Genomic DNA, 25775 nt, shown 5'->3' with positions numbered 1-25775 from the left:
GAATTGATAGCTTGAACGCATTTAACGCGAGGCCCTTGAAAGTGCGGAGTCCGGAGCATATGAAGCTACTTTTGCTATTCTTTGGTTCTTTCGGTTAAGTCACGTCTAAAGATAAAATAATAAATTAAAATAATAGCGACGTTTCGATTGCAACACAAGCAATCATCATCAGGCATAAGAGAAATAGCAACACAAATCTAACTAGAAAACTATAGACAGACATACAAACAGACAGACATCACAAGGACACACAGAGAGAGCACACATATCGGCACAGAGAGAGGGGTCGTTTCTGTAAACGGTCCCTTAAATATAGGGAGGGGGCGGGGACGGAGAGAGGGAGGGGGCAGAGAAAATTAGCATATCAATGATTGCTTGTGTTGCAATCGAAACGTCGCTATTATTTTAATTTATTATTTTATCTTTAGACGTGACTTAACCGAAAGAACCAAAGAATAATTCCTGCAGTCACGAAAGCTCCAAAAATTAAGATTCTACTTTTGCTACTCGGATAATCCGGCACTGGGCAGAGCTCAATGGAAGGAGACCCGCAAGGTCATCGTTTGGCACCGAGGGGCCAAAGGCTTCGTTTGTTTCACGCGTGCCCGCGCACCACAGCCAACGCATGTGCGCGAACATTCGTCCGAGAAACGTCGAGAAAACACCCAGCCCTTGCGCTTTGTTGTGCTGACAGAGGTGACCGATGACGTCACGAGGGCGGTGACGTCAAATCGCGGAAATTCCCGGACGACGACGACGCCTCCGCTAACACCGCCGCCATCTGAGCCCCGTCGCGTGAAGGGGATTGCTGAAGTCGCCAAGAAGAACCGCGGACGACGACAAACTTCGACCATCATGAAGCCGATTCGAGAGCGCAGCTTCTCGAGCAGCTGCTGCTTCTGTTTCCATGTGCGAACCGGGGCGATCGCCATCGGGGTCGCCTACCTGGTAAGGGCCGCGCTCGGGCCTAGCGGGCAACGCCACACAACTACCTCGTCCTCCACACAGTACACACCTCGCCTGTGACCTAGTGGCTCCTCACAGTACACACCTCGCCTGTGTGCCCCTGGCTCCACACAGTACACACCTCGCCTGTGCCCCCCTGGCTCAACACAGTACACACCTCGCCTGTGACCTAGTGGCTCCTCACAGTACACACCTCGCCTGTGTCCCCCTGGCTCCACACAGTACACACCTCGCCTGTGCCCCCCTGGCTCCACACAGTACACACCTCGCCTGTGACCTCCTGGCTCCACACAGTACACACCTCGCCTGTGTCTCCCTGGCTCCACACAGTACACACATCGCATGTGACCCCCTGGCCCCACACAGTACACACCTCGCATGTGTGCCCCTGGCCCCACACAGTGCACACCCCGCCTGTGTCTCCCTGGCTCCACGCAGTACACACCTCGCATGTGACCCCCTGGCCCCACACAGTACACACCTCGCCTGTGTGCTCCTGGCCCCACACAGTGCACACCCCGCCTGTGTCCCCCTGGCTTCACACAGTACACACGTCGCCTGTGTCCCCCTGGCTCTACACAGTACACACCTCGCCTGTGTCCCCCTGGCTCCACACAGTACACACCTCGCCTGTGTCTGCCTGGCTCCACACAGTACACACCTCGCCTGAGTCTCCCTGGCTCCACACAGTACACACCTCGCCTGTGTCCCCCTGGCTTCACACAGTACACACCTCACCTGTGTCTCCCTGGCTCCACACAGTTCACACCTCGCCTGTGACCCCCTGGCTCCTCACCTGTGTGTCCCTGGCTCAGGGATCGACATCCTGTGGCTCCAGAGCCCCACGTGACTCTTTGGCTGCCCCATTGCGGGCAGCCTTTTTTTTCTTCCTCAAAACGTAAAGGTTGAACCTAATTTAACTTAAAGATATAACGTATTATATATGGGAGGAAATGGGTCACGGTGAAATGTCTTGACCACCACAAAATGTGCAACAGTCAAAATTGTATAGTTAAATAATACAAACAATCGTCCTCAGGTGGGACGATTGCTTGTATGGCGATCGAAACGTCGTGATCTATTATTTGTTCTACCTACGTGACTTTACCGAAAGAACCAAAGAGTATGGATTCCTGCAGTGACGAAAGCTTCAAATCAAGATTCAGTTGATTCCATCACCTATTTTGTTTAAGTCAGAATTTGTGTTGTCATCGGCTGTATAGCCGCAGTGTTTGTCTACGTGTACAAGTAGCTCTGCCTGTGATGCGACTCACGAGCTATTTTGGTGAAAGACAGAAACTAAAAAGTATCTCCTGAGAAAGTTTGACGACCCATGCCGTGGCTTTGCACAGTACACGCCTCGCCTGTGTTCCCAGGATTTCAGTAAACAAGGAAGAATATATATTAAAGTTACAATCACGCACTTTGTTGGACCTCTGGTAACATCGCTAGGAGTACATTGTTAGCACTTCCGACGTAAGTTAGAAACCTATTTCGGAAATATATTCAAGGTCGATAATGCCATTACGGAGTTAAAAGAACTCACACACGCCTTGTGAAAGACCCAATGCTTCCACGAAGGTCACGGTCCACCCTAAACCGCATCCGCACAAACAATGACAAATGCGGATACCTAATGCACAAATGGAAAATAAAATAAAAACCTCTCAAGTGTGCTACTGTCGTCATCCAGAACAGACCGTACAACGCATTATAACGACGCAATGCCCCGATACACACATACGAAGGAGACATCACAGCGATACATTCCGATATCTTGGCTTGACACCTAAATGTTAAATCCTAGTTGTTGCTTATCGTGAACATCGCGTTAAATTCTTGCGGCACGTACAGCTTGACACGATATCGGCAAGATAACAGCTGTTTTTTTCTACGTTGCCTGTGACTTCCTTTAAGAGTTTAAGGCAACGGCTTCTATATCCTGTGCACTGCTGCGGTTTTACTCGTAATAGCTGATGTTTATTCGAACGAAATGTTCGGAAGGTTGGGTTTGAAACTGAGTAGAAAGCATTCCTACCTTTTCCGAATATAATACCACCCTTGCGAGTCTTTGGCTGCCCCCTTCCGGGCAGCCTTTTTTTTACTTAAATCTTAAACATAATTTAATGCAGGGAATGGGTCACTATGGAATGTCTTGGTTACAACTAATTTTTGTCGAACTGTATTGTTAAACAACAACTAAGGGGAGGAAAAACTAAACGGACACAGTTTATTCCATCACCTATTTTAAATCAAGTTGTGTCATCTGCTGTATATCTGCGGTGCTTGTGTATGTGTACAAGTAGCTATCTGTGTGTGAGATGCGGCTCTAGAACTATTTTGGTCAAAGACGAAAGCAAAAAAATGTATTTTCTTCCTTGAATGGTTGTCGACCCCTGATCGAGACTAACGACAGAGCAGAGGGAGCACGCCCGGGAAAACCGCCACTGTAAAGTTGGAGCAACACAATCAAGCCATGCGCAGATGCCTGATAGATTGTTGCATCGCAGGACCATGAGAGAAGCCGACTGCTTGAGCAGTCCTTCATCCAGTAATGATAGGTGTGATGTGAGCCACTTGCCTGTTGCTGTGACAGTGTCCATCGCTCCCCTTACTGGCCGAGACAACTTTGTTTTAATGGTATGGAGTGTACAACCCATAATAAGAATGTCAAGAAGGTAACAAGTCCAAAAGCATGTTAGATATAAACTCATCATATCATGGGGTTCAACTAAAACAACGACCGTACCGTTGTGTGGGAAGTCAGAACATTGTCAGCCTATTTTTAAGACTGACCACATACAATGGGAGTACGGAAATTAAACGGCCGACTCAGGGCTCTAAAATAAATTAACTCCAAGCAACAAGCTCTCGTATCAACAGGGAGAGTTTGCCTTTGAGGTACAGTTATAACAATGCCACTTTGGTATGATCTGAGCATAAATCTAGAGGCAAATTCAGAAATGGGTTAAATGAGCATTCGGCAGTGCTAAAATATATTGGTGGTTCTTAGACTGGTGGGAAATCCATGTATCTGTGGCATGGACCAGTCTCTCGCATGTTCGTTGTAAACCAAGTGGTAGCCCATTTGAGACGATCTGTTTTTTCGAAGGAAGACATGGTGAAATGTCATGAAGACATTTAAGTGTAGTGATTCAGGGTACAAAGTCTACAAGACAATCGCTGTTGACGTATCACCAAGTTGCACAACTTTACAAAGTTGTGCCAATTTTATGAACTAAGGGAGAGATAATTATGATGGGGCTTGATTGACTCTAACAAGGATTCGAATATTACGATCCAGAGCTCTGTTGCCATTCCATCAAATCCATGACAGTTTAATTTAGGTCCTTTAATAGGAACTTCCCAAAAGTTAATGTCAGAGATTAAAATTGTCCTTTAGATATCACAACCAAATATTTTGTATGTTGTACTCAGTAAACCACGCATACAAGCAAATTGTATACGTGTCGAGTACTTTGTATTATTGACCACAATTTGGGTCACTTGAGTGGCTACTGTACACAAGTAGCTATTTATGGCGAAGCCGACATTTGCGTTGCGTGCCAAGAGGCACTTTCCTCACAACAATTACAAAGTTTGAGTGCATTTCAAGCTGAAGTGTTGTTGCCAGGTTTGGATCGGTGCTGTAAGCTCTACTTTTGCTTGACCAGATTCATTTTAAAGCCAAAATTACGTGTTAATTATTATGTATTAATGATTATGTATTAATTATTATGTATTAATGATTATGTATTAATTATTATGTATTAATGATCAAACACTTGACCTCTTTGAGGAACATAAAATAGACCTTTAAAATGCAGCACTTTTAACTTTATTGTGAAAAATTACCCCCTTGAGGTTGGTTTTTCACAACTGATTGAGAGACAAACATTTTTTTTACATTTAAGTTTAACGAAAATGCTGAGGTCAACTTACTTTCTATACATTTCTGAAAGTCAAAAGAAGTCTTCCAATCAGAAAACTGGCCCTTGATTAGAAATGGGAAGGTTTTGTCATTGCTTCAGAACCACCAACCGATATGAGCAATACGAGCACTTCACACCCCACGTTGAAGTCTTCCTATGAGAAAACTGGCCCTTGATTAGAAATGGAAAGGTTTTGTCATTGCTTCAGAACCACCAACTGATATGAGCACTACACACCCCACGTTTAAAGGAAAACATTTGGGTACTAATTTGTTTTCTTACGAAAATATTGTTTCGTGAAAATGTGTTTGTCTGCTACTGCAATGGGAAAAAAATGGCCATTTTCCTAATACGCACCACCACTGCAGTTTTCAAGTTCTAATTGTACGTGCTGACCATTAAATAGCAGCTCCCACCCAGTTATGACTGGTATAGAAACTGAGTAATGCAGGTGGGTTCACATGAAGTTGGGTTCAAATTGAGCCTGGTACATGTTAAGAGCCAGTGGGTGAGTTGACGCTTTCATTCAAGTGTTGAGGCTGCATGGGTTCCTCACTGCACATTTACCGCCCATTAATATTAAGCTGATAAATCCCATTTCGCTGAATACCACAAAATAGCTTGCTCATTCCACTCAGCTACAACTTTCCATCCTCTCTGCATGTCTCTGTTTTGCTCATTCAGAACTACTCGCTGCCTGTGTAACTTCCAATAGTGTGTTAAAGAAAAAACACGACGCAACCCTTAGCTCGTACTTTGTAATTACATGTCGATGCTGTGTGGTTAAAGCTGTCTGACACGAAATTTGAAGCTAGGTAAAAATTAACAATGAATCTAAACTGACTCAGCAGCACCCGCCAGTGACTTCCCTGGTATAATTTCTGTGCCCTTTTATACAGTTCACCCCACGTCACAACACATAGGGTGCATTGTGCGAGCCAGCTTTATTCAGTTTAAGTTGGGACGTGATTTTCGGAAGCCAGGAAATGGTGATTTAGCCGGAAAGTGGTGTGGTTTGTAAATGGAACTGATAATGTGTATTATTCTTTGCCAGGAAAATGTGTCTATCCATAGGAGAACTATTAAAATGTGTTATGCACACTCCAGAATTCCTAAACCAATAGCCTTCAAACTTAACACACAGATTACCAGTACAAATGCCAAGATCCTCATTCTTTTTACGTAATTGGCAATACAAGATTTTTTTAAAATTCTAGTTAAAAAATAGAACCTAGTGTTATGCTGCATAGAGCACAATTGGTGTATGTTCATTACTGCACGTGGGGGAAATGCTTGTTAACCTAGCATGGTTTCCATTTGTGCTTGTTTCAACGTGCATTTATCGAGACAAATCCCAAGCAAAATTGTAGGCGCTAATAATGAACTGGCCTTCCAACTTTTTTATTTTCATCAAACAATGAAACAGCCAAATTGCCATGAAAACTGCTGGTGCAACAATGAAAAAACAATAAATTGTTTTGGCGGGTTCTATCTTCCGATGGAATTTTACTATTTAGTTTCATTACTGGTGTGAATTTATAGAAAGTATGACTTTCAAAGTTTCCTCAAGTGATATATTTACCTTTTTGAAATCATTTAAATGTACGATATGTCAATGTATTTTGCATCAATAAAGCCATACCAATAATGAAAGAAAGAAATGCCAGCTAAAGGTGCAAACCTTGCCTTTGGCCTTCATGCCAAATATAAAGAATCTTAAATAGGAGGTATAACTTTGGAAAATGACATGCCTGTATTGTACATCCCTTTGTGATTCCACTGTTGAATGAAGACATCCCCATGCTTTGTCAGTCATGAATTGTTTGGCTGTCGCCATGTTTATTAATGAGGCTTGGTCAAGGGATGACCCAGAACTGATTCAAGTATCACTTACTGCTGATGTTAGCCGTGACTGGATATCACAGTCTGGTCGCCAAATTCATAGTGCAGTGCATAGACCACTGCACCACCACTCCACCTCCAGAGTATTGTTATTTATTTTTATATAATGATTGATTCTAAGAATCCCTTGAAATGAAGACTTCTATAGTAGACTGGCTTGCCAGATTATCCATGAGTTAACTCGGCAAGTAATGCTTTTTTAAACAAAAACATAGAACTCTGACTTGGTTTCCCCAATGTCTTGCACAATTTCATATTGTAAGGCTGTGTAAATATTAGTTCCAGATGGCATCGGTGTTAGTTTTGGGAAGTCGAGACGAACGCTGTTCTTCTTTAAGTTGCCCATGCCACAGTATGCCCAAAGTTTTACAAATAATCAAAAACAGATGGATCCAGCTGAGATGAGTGACAAGCCAAGCAAACAGAGAAGCAAAATAACCTGGTATCAAGTTTCATCTGCAAACCTAACCATTCAAAAGTGACTGAACCCTCTCGGTCACCCCCACATGCCCCTGCATGGAGTGTTGGAAAAAAGTTTGAATTGTTTCACTTGTTTTCTCATGTTAATTTCAGCCTTTATAGTTTTTTTTTGTTTTTTTTTGTTACAGGTGGTGTATTTGGTGACTGCAAGCCTGATGACAATTGCTGCATTTTACCAATCAGACCTTGCCGATGTGGGGAAGAAAGTTAACCTTAACTGGTTCAGTGAGGAAGATGGCACTGGAGTTGGTGAGGCACTGTGGCTTAACTTTAGATACGGCACAGTGGCTATCACATAACCTCAGCATGGACACTTCAGGGCCTTGTTTACATATTACGTACATGTTAGGTGGACCATGTCAGGGTGTATTAAATTGTTCCAATCAACTATTCCACGTGTCCAAGCATGCCGTTAAAATTTTTAATTTGAATAATTGCACATTCATTGCATCTGATAGGTACAAATAGAATCATGATGACTGCAGTTTGTGAAAGCCTGGACCATATTGTGTATATGGCTCATACAGGCGGTCCCCACTTTTACGACAATGCATTCTTGGAAACCAGCGATGTAAATCGGATCTGCTTAAATTGGATCCTTTTTTCTCATAGACAGTCGAAAAATCATTTGCTGATATATTTTTAGATCATCAACGTTAATGATGTCTCGGACTTCAGTTTCTATAGCAGTCTAGGCCTACCTAATCTAGGATATACATTAATCACAGTGGCCCACGATTGTCTCCATCTTGTGGATATAATTCAGAACAGTTTTGAAACTTGTACACTGTTTAGCAAATGGAGGTTAAACTGTTGGCATCAGATTGAAACTTTTGTTTTGAGATGTATTTATTGGTCAAAGAGGTAGCATTTCTGGTTTTAAGTTGTATTGACCTCTATGAAGTCTGTTTATTGTGGTGATGTTCAAAGTGTTATATAAATGTCGATTTAAAGCTTTCGTGACTGCAGGGATTCATCTTCTTGGTTCTTTCGGTAAAGTCACGTAGAAGGGAAGTAATAAAATAATAAAAATATAACATAATAAAATAATTCTCACGACGTTTCGGCCACAACTCAAGCAGCCGTCCTCAGGTGAAGAAACAGGTCTGTCGAGAAGACAGCGTCTGAATGACACGCCCCAGGCTTGGAGTGTCTATTTAAGCTAGATTGGAGCGAGAAGGTGCGCCTTAACAAAATAATTTGCATATCAATATTGATATGCAAATTCGTGTCATTCAGACGCTGTCTTCTCGACAGACCTGTTTCTTCACCTGAGGACGGCTGCTTGCGTTGTGGCCGAAACGTCGTGAGAATTATTTTATTATTTTATTACTTCTCTTCTACGTGACTTTACCGAAAGAACCAAGAAGATGTTATATAAATGCTTATTTAAATAGTTGACAAATGCTTTTCAGTTTAAACCAGTCAACTCTCAATGATGAAAGATAACAGTGGAGGCAGTCTCAGAAATCCTGTTTGCCCAAATGTGGCAGTTGCTGAATTTGCTGAAAGCCTTCCAATACATTTAACCGACATTAAATAAGTCTGTGTCAGCTACTTTACACCAGTATTTAATTAATTTAGCTTGAGTGACGCAGTAGGAAGGTAACAATGGTTGTAGGGAGTCAATGGTTATTCTATAGATAGACTGACCCTTGCTTTTTGAATGTGGACTTCCCCACCTTTGAGGTTGCAGGTTGCAAAGTAAGATAATCTACACCCCATTGCTTGTTTGAGAACTGTTAGATTTAGATATTTACAAAATGTATTGAACATTAAAATTTCTTTCTTTGACCATTTAGCCCAATATTTTATGTCAGTTTTAAATTAAACTAGCCATATATATTGTTATTACATGTTTATTCTTACTGCAATGTTAATATCAGTTGTATATTTATTCCAGCAGATGGCAGCATTGGAATGGTGGTTTGTTTGTTAATGATTACCATCAGTGGCATGTTGGTCTATGGATGTGTGTCGGTAAGTTGCAACGTCCAACTCCTGAGCGTCTTTTACATAATTTTTTTATGACAACGCACCAGCCAGCTGTGACTTGGGAAACATTGCATTTGAATGATGAATGCTGTTGTGTGCGCACTCTGATGTCTTTAGCACCGGGCTGGATGGATGATTCCATTTCTCAGCTATCAACTCTTTGACTTCTCCCTCTCCTGCCTGGTGGTCGTGGGATTCCTCACCTATCTCCCGAAGTTCCGGAGCAGCCTGGAAGAAATGGTAATGTCATCAAAGTGCATCGTTTTAAAGCCCGGCCAGTGAGGTTTACAAATAATGGAATATTTAACAATTTTTTTTTTCAAATATATGTATTTTTATTATAACAATTTTTTTTTCAAAACCACATAAAAAGGGTATGCAGCATGAAAGACACACATTTCACACGAGTGCTGCATCAGTTGGCTATGCCCAGCTGCAGACTGCTATGGAATTCCCTGCAAGTTCTATAGGCGAGGAGACCACAGCTAAAACATTTGTAGAATTGTGATAAAATATGCCGATTCAAATATAAACCCAAAAATTTTGCAAGTGACCACTTTTCACATTAACAGGTGTCGCATAGTTATGCCTCAACAATAGATACAGACGGAAAAAAAATCCACTGGATACTATCCATTTCAGTATCATTAATATAATGAGCCAAGAATGTCTGTGTGTAATGCACGTGACGTCACTCCACGTCGACAGCCCCCCTCATTAATAATCATGAATAGGTGGGGTCCCCCACATAGACCCCCCCCCGTCATTAACAATCATGAACGGGTGACGTCACTCCACATGAAGAAGGTGGAGTGGAAACAAAAAATTGTTTACGCAAATTAGCTTTCATTTTGACTTTTCTTCATGGAAAGTAAAGCTAATAAAAAAAAATCAACGCATCAACTAATATAACAAGCCAAAAAAGGCTGTGTGTGTCCAGCGCTTGATGTCACTCCTCATGAGGCCCCCCCCCCCCTCATTAATAATCATGAGCGGGTGACATCACTCCACATGGGGCACCCCCCCTAATTAATAATCATGAGCTGATGACGTCACTCATTTGGACCCCGCCCCCACCCACCATTAATAATAATGAGCGGGTCATTGTTTTCGATTAAATATTTCGGATTAACCGCAATATACACCCATTCTATAGGCAAGTTTCGCAATGGTTAGCCCTATCACTGATCTCAGTGGCAGAGTAATGTGCTCCAGCCTGGTCCGGGAGCCCATACACAAAATTGCTAGATGTACAATGAAATCGTGCAATGCGCATCATAACTGGAACACTGAAACTGACACCAGTCACTTGGGCTCCCTGTTCTGGTGAACATTCTGCCACCAAATATCTGCAGAGACATGCAAATTTGCAAGGCAGTTTACACGTGTTCTTTCCAATGACAATCTACCTATCCACTAAGATCTCAACAGTGGACCTCGTCGCGAACTCAAGTCCCAATCCTCCTGGTGTCACACTGTCGCCATCCTAGAATCTCACCCACATGTGGAAGACTGTTGAAGAACAGAGTGGCACAATGCAGATGTCCAGAACAATCACCTAAAAGCTACAATAACTCTCTCCTGAAGCTCTTTTGTGACAATCCGATATCAAACTTTGGCATTTAGCTCCTGAAAATGTTGCCTTAGACAAGAATATATCCCCCACCTCTGATTAGCATGGTTGGCTACGTACGATGCAAAATATGTTCAACCTACATACAGTACACAATGGCACATTGTGGCACAAAATCAGATGATCACATCCCCTGTATGTGGTGAATTTACCATCACCTACAGCTATTCTCTTTATACTGGTGGTTAAAGACTTTCATATGTTAAATCAGTTGGTAAAAAAAAATCACAGCTGTAATCCATTTTATTGAAAAATCTACAACAATGGCCATCTTCCCTTCAGTGTGCTTTCTTCATCTTGCTCCATCTAGTAGCAACCAATTCAGCACTGAAACAGGAACTATGTTGATGTTTATAGCACACAGTAATTGCAGTAGGTTTATGAGGCATATCTGTTATTACCATTAATTGTCCCTGTCCATTTTATTGAAGTTGAATGTCTCTCGTTAGTTTGCACTCACTCACCCTTGCATACACAAAACAACACGTGACTAGCATTACAGAAGTTGTTTTAAATTCTTACTGACCATGTGTAAAATCTTCCCTTGTGCTTAGCTTGTCGGTATTTAATCGGTATTTACATTGCCCAGAACTGCAGTAATTGAACAATCCGTTCAAATGTTTCCAACATTGAAGGTGCAGTAAAACATAATTTTTAACATGAAAAACAACAAAAATATATTTGCAAATATAAAAGACTTGAGTTGGTTACAACATAGTGGACTTTGCTCGAGTGATCTGTATTTTTCTCAAATTTTTATTAGAGATTCACAGCAATAATTTTTCCTACTTTGGGATGTAAAGAATGTGGGTATTCATATTCTTGGTTCTTTCGGCAAAGTCTCGTAGAAGGGAAACAATAAAATAATAAAAATATAAAACAATAAAATTATCACGACGTTTCGACTGCAACACAAGCAATCATCATCAGGTGTGAAAAACACGTGACTTTACCGAAAGAACCAAGAATATGAATACCCACAATCCCTGCAGTCACGAAAGCTTTAAATAAAAAAATGTGGGTTTTGTTTTAATCAGTTTTCAATGTAGAGTCTTGAACCATTCCACAAACTGATAATATAATACTCTTTGGTTCTTTCGGTAAAGTCACGTAGGTATAAAATAAAATCAAAATAAAATGTTTATTTTCTACCTACATGACTTTTCCGAAAGAACCAAAGAGTGTGGATTCCTGGAGTAATGAAAGCTTCAAATCAAGATAATATAATAACCTCAGTTTTCTCAATATATATTTAAAACGAATTTATTTAGAGCTGCTTTTTGTGTTTAGTTTGTCCTTTTCCCGCACCTCCGATTGGCACAGTTGGCTACATATGGTGTGAAAGAAGTTCAATATATATACAAAGCACTGTACATAAAAACAAAGATTAAAACGTTAATAATTAAAGTGAGTGATTAATTATCAACATTGCATTGACAAGGTTATCAGTTTTGCATTACATTTTCTTCTTCCCCGACATGTAAAATATTTGGTACAATGTTAACTAATTCTCAGTATTGATTTTTTGCTGCTGCTAAAACTTAGAATCAAATTTATCTCTTTAACACTGGGTACGTTTTTTCTTATTCTCTGGTTTGTGCTGCCCTACCTTGCGTGCAGAATTTTCAGTACAAGGAAACCATTGAGAACATGGACACCACCTGGCTCATAGTGTTCGCTGTCCTGTGCTGTGCGGTGGTGCTTGGATTGAAGGTACCACATTTGCTCAGCGTCACTGCACAAACAATCACGATATGCTAAATGTTAACGTGCCACGTTCAGCAAAGTCCAGCATGGTTTGTTTAACATTGCAATTGTACTTGCTCTTTCAGGCTTATCTGGTGAACTGCGTGTGGAACTGCTACAAGTACATCGTGCACCGAAACTCCCGTGACTTCAGTGTGTTTGCCAACCCAAATGCAGACGTAAGGATAATTCTAATGTGTATTATCACACCTCGTTTTCATTTATGGGAAATACCTATGTTGTACGCTTCATCTTTGTGTCTGGCACTGACAACTTACTTTTTTCAAGTTGGCTCAACTTGTGCTGCTTTTAAATTCCTTAATAGGGTGCCTAAGTTTAACTCACTTTGACAGGAGGCAAGTCGTGAATTCAATTTCTGGTTCGGGTTCAACACAGGCCTTGATACCTATGGGTTTGATAAATGAGAACTACTTTTGTAGAAGTCAACGTTGGTTGTCCCACAGAGAGGCTGGGCCCCACCATGGAAATGAGGAATGTGCATTGCCGTCTCAGGACCTCCATTAGAAATCATTCGACACCAATGCTCGTTTAAATATAGTGGTACTCATATTATTGACCCTAGAGAAATGAAGGTCTGACTTGGATTTTAACCCACAACCTTCTGATTGTAAGTTAAGTATACTCCTGCAGTGCCATCCAGCTAAGTATACAAATATATTATGCTGAAATATTAAGAGCAATGGTGCTGCAAAAAAAGTATCTGGCAGAAATATCCTTTTTCAACCGAAAGCTTTATTGTTTGTTAGTTTATTTTAAGCATGTGTCAAGTATGAGCAGATCATGTGGGGTATGTTTGTTTTTTTAATGAACAGAAAAGAAGGCATGCTTTCACACATGTACGTAGTCTGCAGAAGACCCACGAGACCGGGAGCTTTTTGATTGCTGTGCCGCCTGGCTCCTTGAATAGGATGGTTCATGGGGTTAAAGTGGAAGAAAGTGTTCTCGACCCATGCTCTGTCAGCCAATTATGCACATGGCGAGGGTCTGGGATGTGGAACACACACAAGACCCCTTTGTCTAATCCTGAAGTCTATTATGGCCAGGGCAGATAATACTCCGATTTGGATCACTGCCCTCTCCTCAGTGGTAGACCTTTCACAGTCACGGTGCTTGTGCAGAGGTCTTCTACGTTTTCACGACCAATTTCCAAGGGTTACAGTAAATATGGTGTTGATTTCTGCAGGCTATTTGTTTACCGGAGGAATGCTACTTCATAAAAAAATGTAACAGGTATCTTGCAGAGGTAATTTAATAATGCTTGTATTTCATGACTACAAGGTGAGGATTTATTTTGTAGTTTTAGTGGGTGAATGTTTCAAAATTATATGGATATTACTGCTACGTTTCCAGTATGTATATTGCTGTTGCTTAATCTTAAGTTGAAACTCAATATGTTTTCTGTATGATTAAATGTTCACAGCAATTTGAATTTATCTGGAAGCTAAGAAATGTATGCCACATGAACAATTGCGCAGTGTAGATATTAATTTTTTAAATATCCTAATAAGATGCATCTCCCATTCAGGACATATCTGCATATTACCTGTTAAAAATTCCCCAATCAAATGATCAGCAGACTCTTTACCTGCTTTTCTCTTCAGAAACACTTGGCAAACCCTTTCCTTTTCAACGTTTATAATGTTTACACTTTATTTCCATGCAGATGGCTAGCTTTCAGCAGTATTTATGCATTTTCTAATACCAGACCTCAACTTGACCAGAGCATAATGTCCACCTTGCACATTATTGCCAATACACAGATTTGTGTGAATTTCAGCCAGCACAGTACAATCTTGGTCAATTTAAAGAACAGAGCAGTTGCTCTACACGCGAACAGTCGTTCGAGTATTTCAGTTCAGTTGAATATTTTGCAGAAACTTGTTAGGCATGACAAGTGAACATATTGAACTTTTACTTAAAGCTGGCAAGACTGTAGAAATGGCACAAGGTACATTATTTAAAGAGTTTGTCAGATAATTGTCCACCAAAACCAGACACGTGTGTATGCCAACATTGACCACCAGTGTGTAGTGCTCACCATAATTTAAATCCCCTGGCTGATGTGTTGATTATTGAGACGAGGTGATGTAGAAGCATGAAATGCTGGCTTGTGTTAACCTGGCTTTGTTTGGTTTTACTGTACATTGCATTTTGCCCGAGAACAAATTTCAATCTCTGCACAAATATTTCCCTTTGGCTGTGGAAATTGGGTTGCATTTAAAGCTCGATGTGCCGGGATATTGTGCGGCCAAAACTGCACAAGGAAAGGTTTATTTTTCCCATTGATGTGTTCGCATGTTGAGTTGGCCCAGCTGCTGCAGTTTGCCTTGTAAAAACATTCCCTATCAGCAAAGGCTTGCACAAAAATACCCTGCAGTGCTCTGACCACCTACACATGTAAAGTCAGCCTACTAGTGCCTGGACGAAGAGTATCGGATTTATCCATGCTCCTGAGAGCATTTTACCTGTCACGAAGTGGCACAAGAGTCACTTGTAAACGTAAGATCCCTGACTAGTGCAGGAAGTAGGCTGGTCGCAACAAACGACGCTTGTAAAGTGTAACCTGATCAACTTGGAAGTTTATGTACTGTATTATTTTGCATGTACACATCCTGTATATTTAAACCACAATAATTGTTCATTTTGAAAACAATTAGATTTTTGCAATATTAAAACAACTGGCAGCTTGGTAAGTAGAGGGTCATTATTTACCAAAACAGTTTAGTCATGAAATAATTAGAAAAAATTTATCCAGCTCTCCAAAACAAGTATGACACAATATTTAAATGATCTATTTTAATAGTGTGAGCAGATGCATGCATACACAACAGTTGCAGAATTATTGTATTTATTACAGTCCGTTCTATTTATAAAGAGGTATGACTACAGAGGGGCATGTGAAAGTGAATTGTGTAGATTGTAATGCATTTCCAGAAGGTATGGAATGCTGGATTGTTACAAACTTAGTTGAGACTGCTTATAAGTACAACAATTCTGAAACCTACAGTTTGTGCTTTGAATGGCCAAACATGACTCCAGCAATTGGTTTCACCAAGGACGTGGTCAGGATAGAGCCCTACATTGCTTTAGCCTCATGCAAAACACTTAAATAGACCGTCCGCATAATCAGTAAATCAAATCCGTTACCTGTTGTTGATGTAAACGCCTAAACCAGGCGCTACTAGTAACTACGAACATGGCTACAGGCTAAACGCATATCATTGATTCTCAGTATGTATAGTTTTAATATGTGGTATCAATTAGAAGGAATATTAAAGTGCACAAATTACATCACATTTTTATTTGCCAACAATAAATTTGCTCAGCAGTGCAAGTATACAAAATCTGCCTTTTTATATAATGCATATCGCACAACAACCTTGAATACTCGGTTAAATCACCTTAAAACGTGTTACACGGTATACTGTGTTCTCATTGCCCCTCACCGTCGGTCTGAAGTTGCGATAACACTTGAGTTAAAAAGCCATGATCCTCTAAAGCAATTTTAGGTCTAAAAACTAAATTAATATGCTGAAATATATCGCAGGCCCATCATGGCCCATCCCAGCACTCAACCCCATCAAGCCACATCAGACTGTCACACCACACCATCATACTACAGCATCTCATCACACCGCACCATGACACCACAACTTCGCACATGGCACCATGCTCTCAAATCACCACACGATGACACCACATCATGTTACCACACCACAACATGCCAGCACAACTACACACCCAAACCATCGTGTCGAGATCCCAATCGTTCACTGAATTGAATCCGACATTTTATTCAGATGGAGAGCGTCACATCAGGCTATTACGTGGCCTCTGTCTACGATCTCATTGAGAGCTGCCATCCCAGTTGCCCACTAGGGGTGCTGCAATCAGATTTGTTCAGATTTTGTGCGATGAGATCTTTTACAACGGCAAACCATGCGGCAACCATTGCCGGTGACGATTGCCAGTAACAACTGCCCTAGTGGATCCTGGTATTTAGGATACGCGCGATTGATATTTAAGCAAGGAGATATATTGTCCTTTGTATTCTTCATTTTTAATGTCGTTTGTTATGAAGTTATATTGCATAAATTGTGTATTGTATACAATGTGCTTCATTGCTTTTTGCCAATTTGAAATCTTATATATTTCTCTATACATATAGTTACGGTCCCCTTGTGAATGAGGTGTGTTGTTTAAATGCATGTTTGGTTGAATTACATCTACCTTCCCACCTCCCCATCCATTTACTAAACTTATACCTATCCACTTTCCTACCTACCTACTGTCCTACCCACCTGTATACTAACCATCCAAACAACATACCTACTCATTTTCTACATATCCACACGTATGCTTACCTACCCACAAGCCTGATTGTTTACCGGCTAAACCCACATTCGACCATGGTGATTCTGATCATTGATGTTTGCCGTTGTACATTTTCCCTTGCCTTCCCCACAGTACTACTTGCCACCGAGCTATGATACGGTGGTGAAGATGCCGCTGAAGGAGGAGGAGAGTCCCCCGGCATACACACCTGCCTAGACTGATTGTTCCTCCAACCGTATAAGACCCGCACCAGCCGGCCGCTCAACTGGGCCCATCTCGAGTGAAGTTTCAACAAATTAACGAGGGTGATGGAAATATGTCGTTGCACTAACTTTCTTTAAAAAAAAGTTTTCACTTTTTTTTATATATAAAGGTAATATATTGCACTGTAATTAACCAAAACAAAACATTTAGCCAGATTAAAACTTGTTAAAGTCACAGTTAAAAGCTGAGTCACTATGTACCTTTTCATATGACTAAACGTTTTGTCATGCGATTTTCTTTAAAGAAATTAGTGCTTCCACAAATGGTGTGTTTGAATAGCTGGTTCATGAATACAGAAGTTATTTTTAATGCAAACGTTAACTTCATCTTAGATTTGCTCAGTTGTGTTTTTCTCCGCATTGTTTATGCCATTATGTTTTGTGTTATGGAATCATTAAATAGCTTAGGGCACACGATTAATTAAATTTCAATGAGAAATATGGTTTTCACTAACATTTTTATTTTAATCATGTCATTATGTCAAGTCAGTTAAACATGCTAAGGGTGGGGGTGTCATGTTACTGAAAATTTTGATTTTGGGTGGACATTTTAATTTGTTGTATATGTTGAGAGGTTAGAATAACCTAAAGGGGTATTGCATTTGTTTCCGCTTTCATTTGTGATGAAAATTCTTCTGGCTTGGATTGGTCATTGAAATTAGACTTTAAAATAATTGAATTTCCTCATTATTGTGCTCCTAAAATCTATCAAGACAACGTATTGCAATGTATCTGCTATAAAATGAAATATGAAAAACACTGGACACTTTTACTCAAGTTGCAGTTTTTCCGCTGCACGCCTTTGCACTGTTTTAGTGCGATGAACATTGCTTCACCAGATGACCATTCAGTCTATATGGTTGTGCGTGTTCTCAATGGAACGCCTTAGGTCTCGTGTGTTCCCTCCCATGGAACGTAATAGGCTGGATATTGCACTCAGTTTTTACGTAAACGTTCGTATAAACACTGGAGATTGTATTCTTTAAACAAAAACATTCCCCTACTAGATACATGGTGCTAGGTTACTCTGCCTGAAGGAGTAAGAACTAAACACCACTATTAAAAACGCCGATTATGGTTAAAAGGAATCAACTGTCAGGAACTGTAATGTGCTTATTATGTAATACATCTACAGGCGATGGATGTAAAACGCTGTTTAAGGTGTGTGGGAAACATCAGTTGTGTGTATTGAATTTTGGCTATGCAGATGAAAAACTTAAGCAAATAAAGTAAAAGTGATTCATTTTGTTTTGTTTTTATCAGTTCAGATGAGTCTGTAAAAACTAGATGGTTCTTCCCTTTTCACCACCAAATAATCCACTGGACAATAAATGAGGTCCACAAGAAGATACCTTTGGAAGGATGAATATATACTCTTTGGTTCTTTCGCTAAGGTCACGTAGGTATAAAATAAAATAAATCACGACGTTTTGGGCGCAACACATGCGTCCATCATTAGGTGGGAAAGCATGGTCTGCTGCCGAGGCAGACTTTTAAAGGATTTGAAATGGGTGTAGCTCAGGGGTTATAAAGAAGTGGCCGGGGCTTCAAATCAAGATCGATGAATATAAACGTAAATACTGTCTGCACAGGTTTATTATTCAAGACGAATCGCTGAGTTTGCACATTGTGTCTACTTAGCGGCTCATTAAACAACGTTAAGGTCACGTCACACATCTCGTGTATATTTTTTATCAAAATGTACGTAATGAGAAACACCACGTGCCGCTTAAGTCTGTCAGTCACAACACTTGAGTAAATGGGATCATACAAATTCAAGTAAGGGCTCATTCTGACTGGAAGGAACCAGGGACCGATGAGAATAATACTCTCAGTAGAGCATATCGCCTTCGATCTAGATTAAATAAACGCTAAATTCGTGCAGCGAGATACATGACCAAGTAGGTCACGTGAAATGAAGTTTAATTATGGATTCAAATAAAGATTCACCCAGACTGGTAGCAGCTTGTTTCAAATTGAAAACAATACAATTCGTACCTTATGTTTTTGAGATGAATAGGTTTCTAAAATTAACTTAAAAATCACACTCAAAAGACGTTTTTTTCCAATCATCACTCCTAAAATATTTATTGGCGTATACTTTAATTCGTTAAACTAATGTGGCTCGGTGGCGCATCATATTTTGCGGACGTAGTCCAAATTGGCAAGGAGAGATTCTTAAACATCTTTTAGTATGGGAGCATCAACGTGACAAAAAGCATGGCTCAACATCAAGGAGGATTGCAAATAGACTGGGAAGGCGTGTTAGGGGACAGGCAGCGTTGGAAATTGGCCATGAGTGGGCTGCCAGCAATCACTGATCCATCGGCATCACCAAGGCAGTTTCAGTTTCATTTATTTGGTATAGCCCTGTGAGCCATTAGGCTCTTGAATCGGGTGCAACTGCAACAAACAAAAAGACAAAAACATGAACAAGAAAACTTCTTAAGTGACAAACAGAAAATCCAGGAAAAAACAGCAAAATATTCCAGAAAAAGCACCGTACACCAACGCTGTATGCAAAAATCCCAGTGGGATGCAAGTCAAACAACAACAACCACAAGACAACTTAGATTAAGGCCATCAGTCTAACTCGTACTACAACAAACAAACATGGCCAAACCAAAAAACTTTTCGAAATCACCAAAATAAAAGCAATGTAACAGTGATCATCGGAACTGTGACCGCATTTTCACAATAAACGACATAAACAACATGTACCACCTAACCCTGCAGCCCAAGCTGGCTGCATGAGTCACTCCACAAGGCATTGAAGAAGAAGGTGGCCAGGTGGTTCCGTGGCAGAGTGCTCAACTCACTACTCAACGGTCGTTGGTTAAACCCCAGGTAGGAGTTAACACGGCCAGGCATCCCTCTCAAGTCAATTCAAACTTCCACTGTGTGGAAGGCCGGTCGTGCCTGTGCTGTGTAGAGTCTGACCTCTTGCACAGAATGTGGAACTTCCGAAACCAACAAAAGGCCACCAGCAGAATTGAGCACCAGTCGGTGATAATTTTTGTTCGGAATTGTTTTTATTTTGACATAAGGATTCAACATAATACAAACAGGTTAGTTTGACTTAGCAGCACATGGATTAATTCAAATTATGCTTATCGCCTGCTCTTGAAATGTACACATTTGTAAGTTATTTATAAATACTGTGTTGGTGACTTGGCTGTGATATAAATACATAGTTTACATCTTAACATACGCTACTTTAGTGTATATGTTCTCGAGCTAGACCTCATTTGAAAACATCTTAGCTTAATTAGCCTATACGTATATACTGTATCTGACACTTAGACTACCCCTAACGCATAGAAACACTTGGAAAAACACATTGTATATTGTAAACTATTCTGAAGAGTTTCTGTTCAGTGGAGAGTTTTCCTCCCACGATAGGAATGTGGAATTTCCACCTCTGGCTTAGGGCAGGAAATTGAAATGGCTCGCCACCAAATACCCACGTGAGCATGGCAACAACATTGGTCCGATTGATATGGAGGTGATTTGTGCCTGTTTGCCCGATTTGACAACCAGCATACTCACTTCTCCATCACCAATACCAGGGTAAATCGCCAAGGAAGTGTGTTTCGGGCCATTACGTCGGGATGTAAATTTGTCACATTGACTTTATTCGCTGATTGGCTAGCAGATGGAGAACAGGCGTCAGAGGAATCAAAACAATGACATGCACGCGTTAACGACTATTTTTTACTTAATGGCCGTGTCGTGACATTTAATCTAAATAAGCCCATGAATTTGAACGGGCAGTTACAGATATACTGTTTCATTCTTGTACATTACACAATACACTATATTGTATTCGTGACAGTTTAAATACCCAGTGATCGGACATAATTCGCAGTATTTAGTGTGCCTCTGTGAATGTTATGACTCCGACAACTTGCCGATTTTTTTTTTCAGTGTGCCACGTTTGCATGCGTATTTTTGTATTTGTTTTTACAGGGCCCTATAGTGTAGATATTTGGCAATGTCCAGCGAACGTTCTCGCATCGACTGGATTTGTTGCGTCCACCTAACATTGGAGGCCTCTGTATTAAACTGTGAAATATCTGGCGTTGCCAACCTATTACCTTGCGATTTAAGAGAATATAAAAAAATTATGCGAATGTACAGCTGCAATAATAATACACAGCATATTTAAGTTTTCTGATTTTATGCCACCAAACAACTTGAAAAAAAAGAACTTACTGTTGATGTGTGATTTAGTAGCCATGAAAAGTTCGAACCCACATACCCCATGGCTTTGTCAGGCCATTATGACCGAGTGACTTACAAATATGAATCAATGGATACAAATTCAAAGTTCTCATTCAAGCACACGGTTTATTCCCAGTAGCTTGTTATATACAACAAATTCATTTACCCCAACGTTGCAGCCGTTGCAGATGACAAACTAAAGGAAAGTTCCACTTGAGGTGCTTTGTGCAACCATCCACAGATCCATATCAAGGTCATCCTGACCATAAGGACCGCATTCTGGCCTCCCCTATGTCGATGGATCCACCACCACCCATTCTCTTCTGCATTCCATGTGGCCGATATGCAACAGTTTACTTTTAAGATTGGCCCATCAATTTATGGTGACTGAAACTCACAAGGATCTAGCCAAAATGTTATGGTATATTGTGCGAAAAGTATAATCTGAGCATTCATCAACTTTCCGAAACCTTAGGGACATATTATAACGGTTGGCATCCAAATATTGTAGGACATTTTATTTTAAATTCATAAAAATTAAAGGAGTGTTCAAATGTCTGGGTAAGCATTAGTCACATGCTTGCACAGAGGTTGGACGTATGTCTGTCGAAGAGCAATGTTTGCATTTCATACATTGGCGGTCTAGACTTGGGTATAGTTTTACACTTAATCGGACAGCTGTGTATTATTATTTTTTATAAAGGACAGCGATCCTTTTAAGAACTTTACGAAGCAATGTGGTTAGAATTGCTAAACTGCCTCCGAGTAAAAAGTGTGTTGAGAAAACAGCATCTTACGATGTGTGGGGGGATAAATGGTTGACGCAGTTGGCATTTAAGTGAAAGTCAGGAGAGGTCTCTGGAAGAAGAAAAAAAAAGCCACCAAAGGTAAAAGCGTATTGCCTTCAAATTGCATCGCAGTCCCAAGCATTGCCACGGATTTAAAGCACCTAATGACTTAATAGTGAACGTGTGGGCACCGCAGGTTAAAGGTCGGACACACACAAATGAGTGCAATGTCAGTAAACGTAAATCACTGTCTTCACACATGTTCACACAAAACATCGTGGCCTGTGTTTTTTGCACGCTCCCGTTTACAACAGTAAACCTGCTTAAATGTGAAACTCCAATCGCAAGGTTTGGCATGTTGACACATGTTCCTTTTAATCAGATTTATTTTCGCAAAAACGTGGCGATTTAATGACACAGCAATTATTAATGAGTCTAGCTCAAAGCGATGGAGGTAGCTTGTGTGAGATGCATCACATATAGGTTTTATATGACAGGAATTACGCAGTATGCATACGGTATATACTTAGATGTTTAATATAAACTCAACAACTCCATGCACATTATTATTATTTGTATTGTGTGTAATGGGACAATCTCTCTGATAATACATGCTGCATTCTATAGTTGAGTTACATCGTCAATAATAATAATAATTATAAATAATAATAATAATTAATGTTCCGCACAGTGAAAGTAAAACAAAAGTGAAAGCAGTTTCCAATGTACTTATTTCTCTCCATATAGCCATAAGCAGCAACATTTCCACATTCCTATGGTGAGGCTCAAGTCGATCCATAGGACAATCTCTCTCTCTTTTGTGTGGCATTTTGAATAGCAACTGGCACAATGTTACAACTGTATGTTGAGTTTGGTAATCCATGCGATAGCGTCAGGAGTTGCTTGATGCGTAACATTCGAGGGCTCTCACAAACCTTTCTGGACTCATATGAATGGCAATCACTGTTGACTTTGCACAAAATGGTACTTATTGTAATGACTACAAAGAGATGAAGGAACGAATCTCCTCCTGGCCGGGGATTTGAACTTCAACCTTCCAATTGCAATCCTGACACTCTAAACTCATATGCCACCCGGGCCAGATCGTTCAACACATTTCACAGTTTTACGTATGCACCTCTTGCTATTGGAAGAAGCAAGCTTCACAAAACCTTTAAAAAGTCTAAAAATAGATTTCTGAACCAGGAGTTGAGGTGCATAGAGTCTTAGAGGGCAGGCAAACATAGCTGGAAATGTTGGCGGGTGGGGATACAATTTCAAGGACCTCTTGCGCTCCCTCGCCTTGGCCTCTGCCGCTATCTATACATCAAGCGAGGCGCGTGATCACACATATGGTCCCTACTTTCCCCACCCCCTCAACAGATTTTTCATTCACCCGACCCCCTGCATTGCCCCCAAAGCCTGCATGACTGCGTAAGAGACACGGTGTCGATTTCTTTAATATCAGTTGGCTGTAAGAAAGTTGACGGCACAGTAACGGGGGAAGTTCAGCCGAGATCATAATATGCGATCGTACGTGTGTGTGTTTGTGTGTCTATGAGTGTGTGTGTGTCTATGTGTCTGTGTGTGTCTATGTGTGTGTATCTGTGTCTATGTGTGTGTGTCTATGTGTGTGTGTCTGTCATCTCGGTCATCTCGGTCAGTCGACCCGTGGCACCTGGGTCTGCCCCGTGACCTCCTGCCAGCAGCCGTTCGACACTTCACGTGGCCTGAAGGTGCACATGGCCTGGCACAAGCGTCGTGGTGACGTCACCGCCACTTAGTGGCGAATAGCGGTTGTTGTTGTGTGTCTGTGTGTGTCTATGTGTGTGTGTCTGTGTGTGTGTGTGTGTCTGCGTGTCTATGTGTGTGTGTATCGATGTGTGTGTGTCGATGTGTGTGTGTCTATGTGTGTGTCTGTGTGTGTGTCTATGTATGTGTCTATTAGTGTGTGTGTCTGTGTGTGTGTCTGTGTGTGTTTATATGAGTGTGTGTGTCTATGTGTTTGTGTCTGTGTGTCTATGTGTGTGTGTCTATGTGTGTGTGTCTACGTGTAATGAAGAACAAACAAAGACAGCGATAGTGTAGCGCTTTGATTCCCCTTAACGGCCAATACCAGTGACGATACAGATAATTATCTGTACCGGTCCTGAGCCTCCCCTAGGTCGACTCAGCCTCAAATGAGTACCTGGTGCCCTGTGCCACTGGGGAGACAAAGGCGCCTGGGCGTGGTGATGGCCACCCACCCCCTCGTGTGCCGTTCTGGCCTTCATAGGTGCTCGCTAACAGCACTTGCCCCGACAGTCTATTAAGGCTATACGAGGGGTTCGTTGTCTTTTGTTTGATGCGGAGAGCCAGTGGCTTAGTGGTTATCCCCTACTGCCCTATATTTTTGGCAACCCCAGTTTAATTCCTGGCTATGCACAACACCGGTGGTGAGTTGAGCCTGGGCTCTTGGTGCTCCGGGTTGACTCGGTGTTAAATAAAGAAGTTACTTTTGCGGTTTGTCAAACATCATCGCTAGGTTGGGGCTACACATCGATCAGGCTTCATACTGGCCACACCACACCCTTATGTGGCCTTAATAGGTGCTTGCCAGCCACACTTTCCCCAGAATCTACGTGGTTATGGAGGAGCTTTTGGTGCATACACTGTGCATTTATGACAATACTTTTTGAATATGTAACATTCAAAGTACACGTTCATGATCATATTTTTCAATACTTAAGCATTCATGCAAATTTAAACGAGGCGATCGTGTTGTTGCGTTTAGTTGTGAGGAAGGAAGTCACTGCAGGAATTCAGTCATAATGTTGTATATATACGGCATTTTTTTAAAAGTGAAAATGTATGTATTTTCCAACCACCATTGCTAGCTACTGCTCACGTGAATATGGTCTGTATTCACACTCAGTTTGTAGGCAAGCAGCACTGTGGTGTAATTGTTTCATGTGTTTATTTGTCCTCTTTAACCCAATCGTTGAGTGCTTTGTCCCGTAGAGAAACGGAGGTATTTACCATCCCTGCCCCCAACTCTTTCAGCAATAACTCCTCACACCCCACCATCACCCACCCGCCCCACTATCTACAGATATACACGCATATTTTGAAAACTACGGGGATGTTCATTACCTTTTTTATTATTACTGAGTGAGATAGAAACATTCAATTATATCTGACAGTTAACTTTCATTTTCAGTCAGGGAAAAAATGGACATTTTTTTTCCTTTGCGAAGTTCATAAATATGAACTTATTTTTACCGTATTCTCTGGAGTTAAAGAAATATGTTTTCCCCCCTGAATATTCTATTTTTTTAAGTTCTGGGTGCATTTTATAATCGAGTAGCTGGTGAGTGACCAGATTTGTGTAAATGTATCGACACTGAGCACAGGTTTGGGGTGAGTCTTACTTTCCAGAGGATATAATCATCAAGAGAATACGGTAGTCGATGTCAAAATCTCACTGAAAATACTTCCTCCTCTTACATAT

The 25775-nt window shown here is 41.0% G+C and overlaps 1 protein-coding gene across 2 annotated transcripts; it reads left to right on the top strand.

Annotated features, from left to right (window-relative positions):
- The first annotated feature begins 459 nt into the window (after nt 1-459).
- On the top strand, nt 460-18517 carry LOC144722342 (lysosomal-associated transmembrane protein 4A-like). Of its 2 annotated transcripts, none has more exons than XM_078600528.1 (7): nt 460-948; nt 7409-7529; nt 9184-9260; nt 9393-9515; nt 12529-12621; nt 12741-12833; nt 17143-18517. In XM_078600528.1, exons 1-7 carry the CDS (start codon nt 856-858, stop codon nt 17224-17226), a joined length of 684 nt encoding a protein of 227 aa, XP_078456654.1. In that variant the 5' UTR covers nt 460-855; the 3' UTR covers nt 17227-18517. The 2 variants fall into 2 exon arrangements, with proteins under 2 accessions (XP_078456654.1, XP_078456651.1); XM_078600525.1 differs by having other exon boundaries at nt 702-948; nt 9187-9260.
- The last annotated feature ends 7258 nt before the right edge of the window (nt 18518-25775 follow it).

This window comes from Lampetra planeri, chromosome 14, assembly GCF_965212315.1.
Source record: "Lampetra planeri chromosome 14, kcLamPlan1.2.h2, whole genome shotgun sequence".
NCBI lineage: Eukaryota > Metazoa > Chordata > Hyperoartia > Petromyzontiformes > Petromyzontidae > Lampetra > Lampetra planeri.
This window is presented reverse-complemented; position numbering and strand designations above follow the sequence as displayed.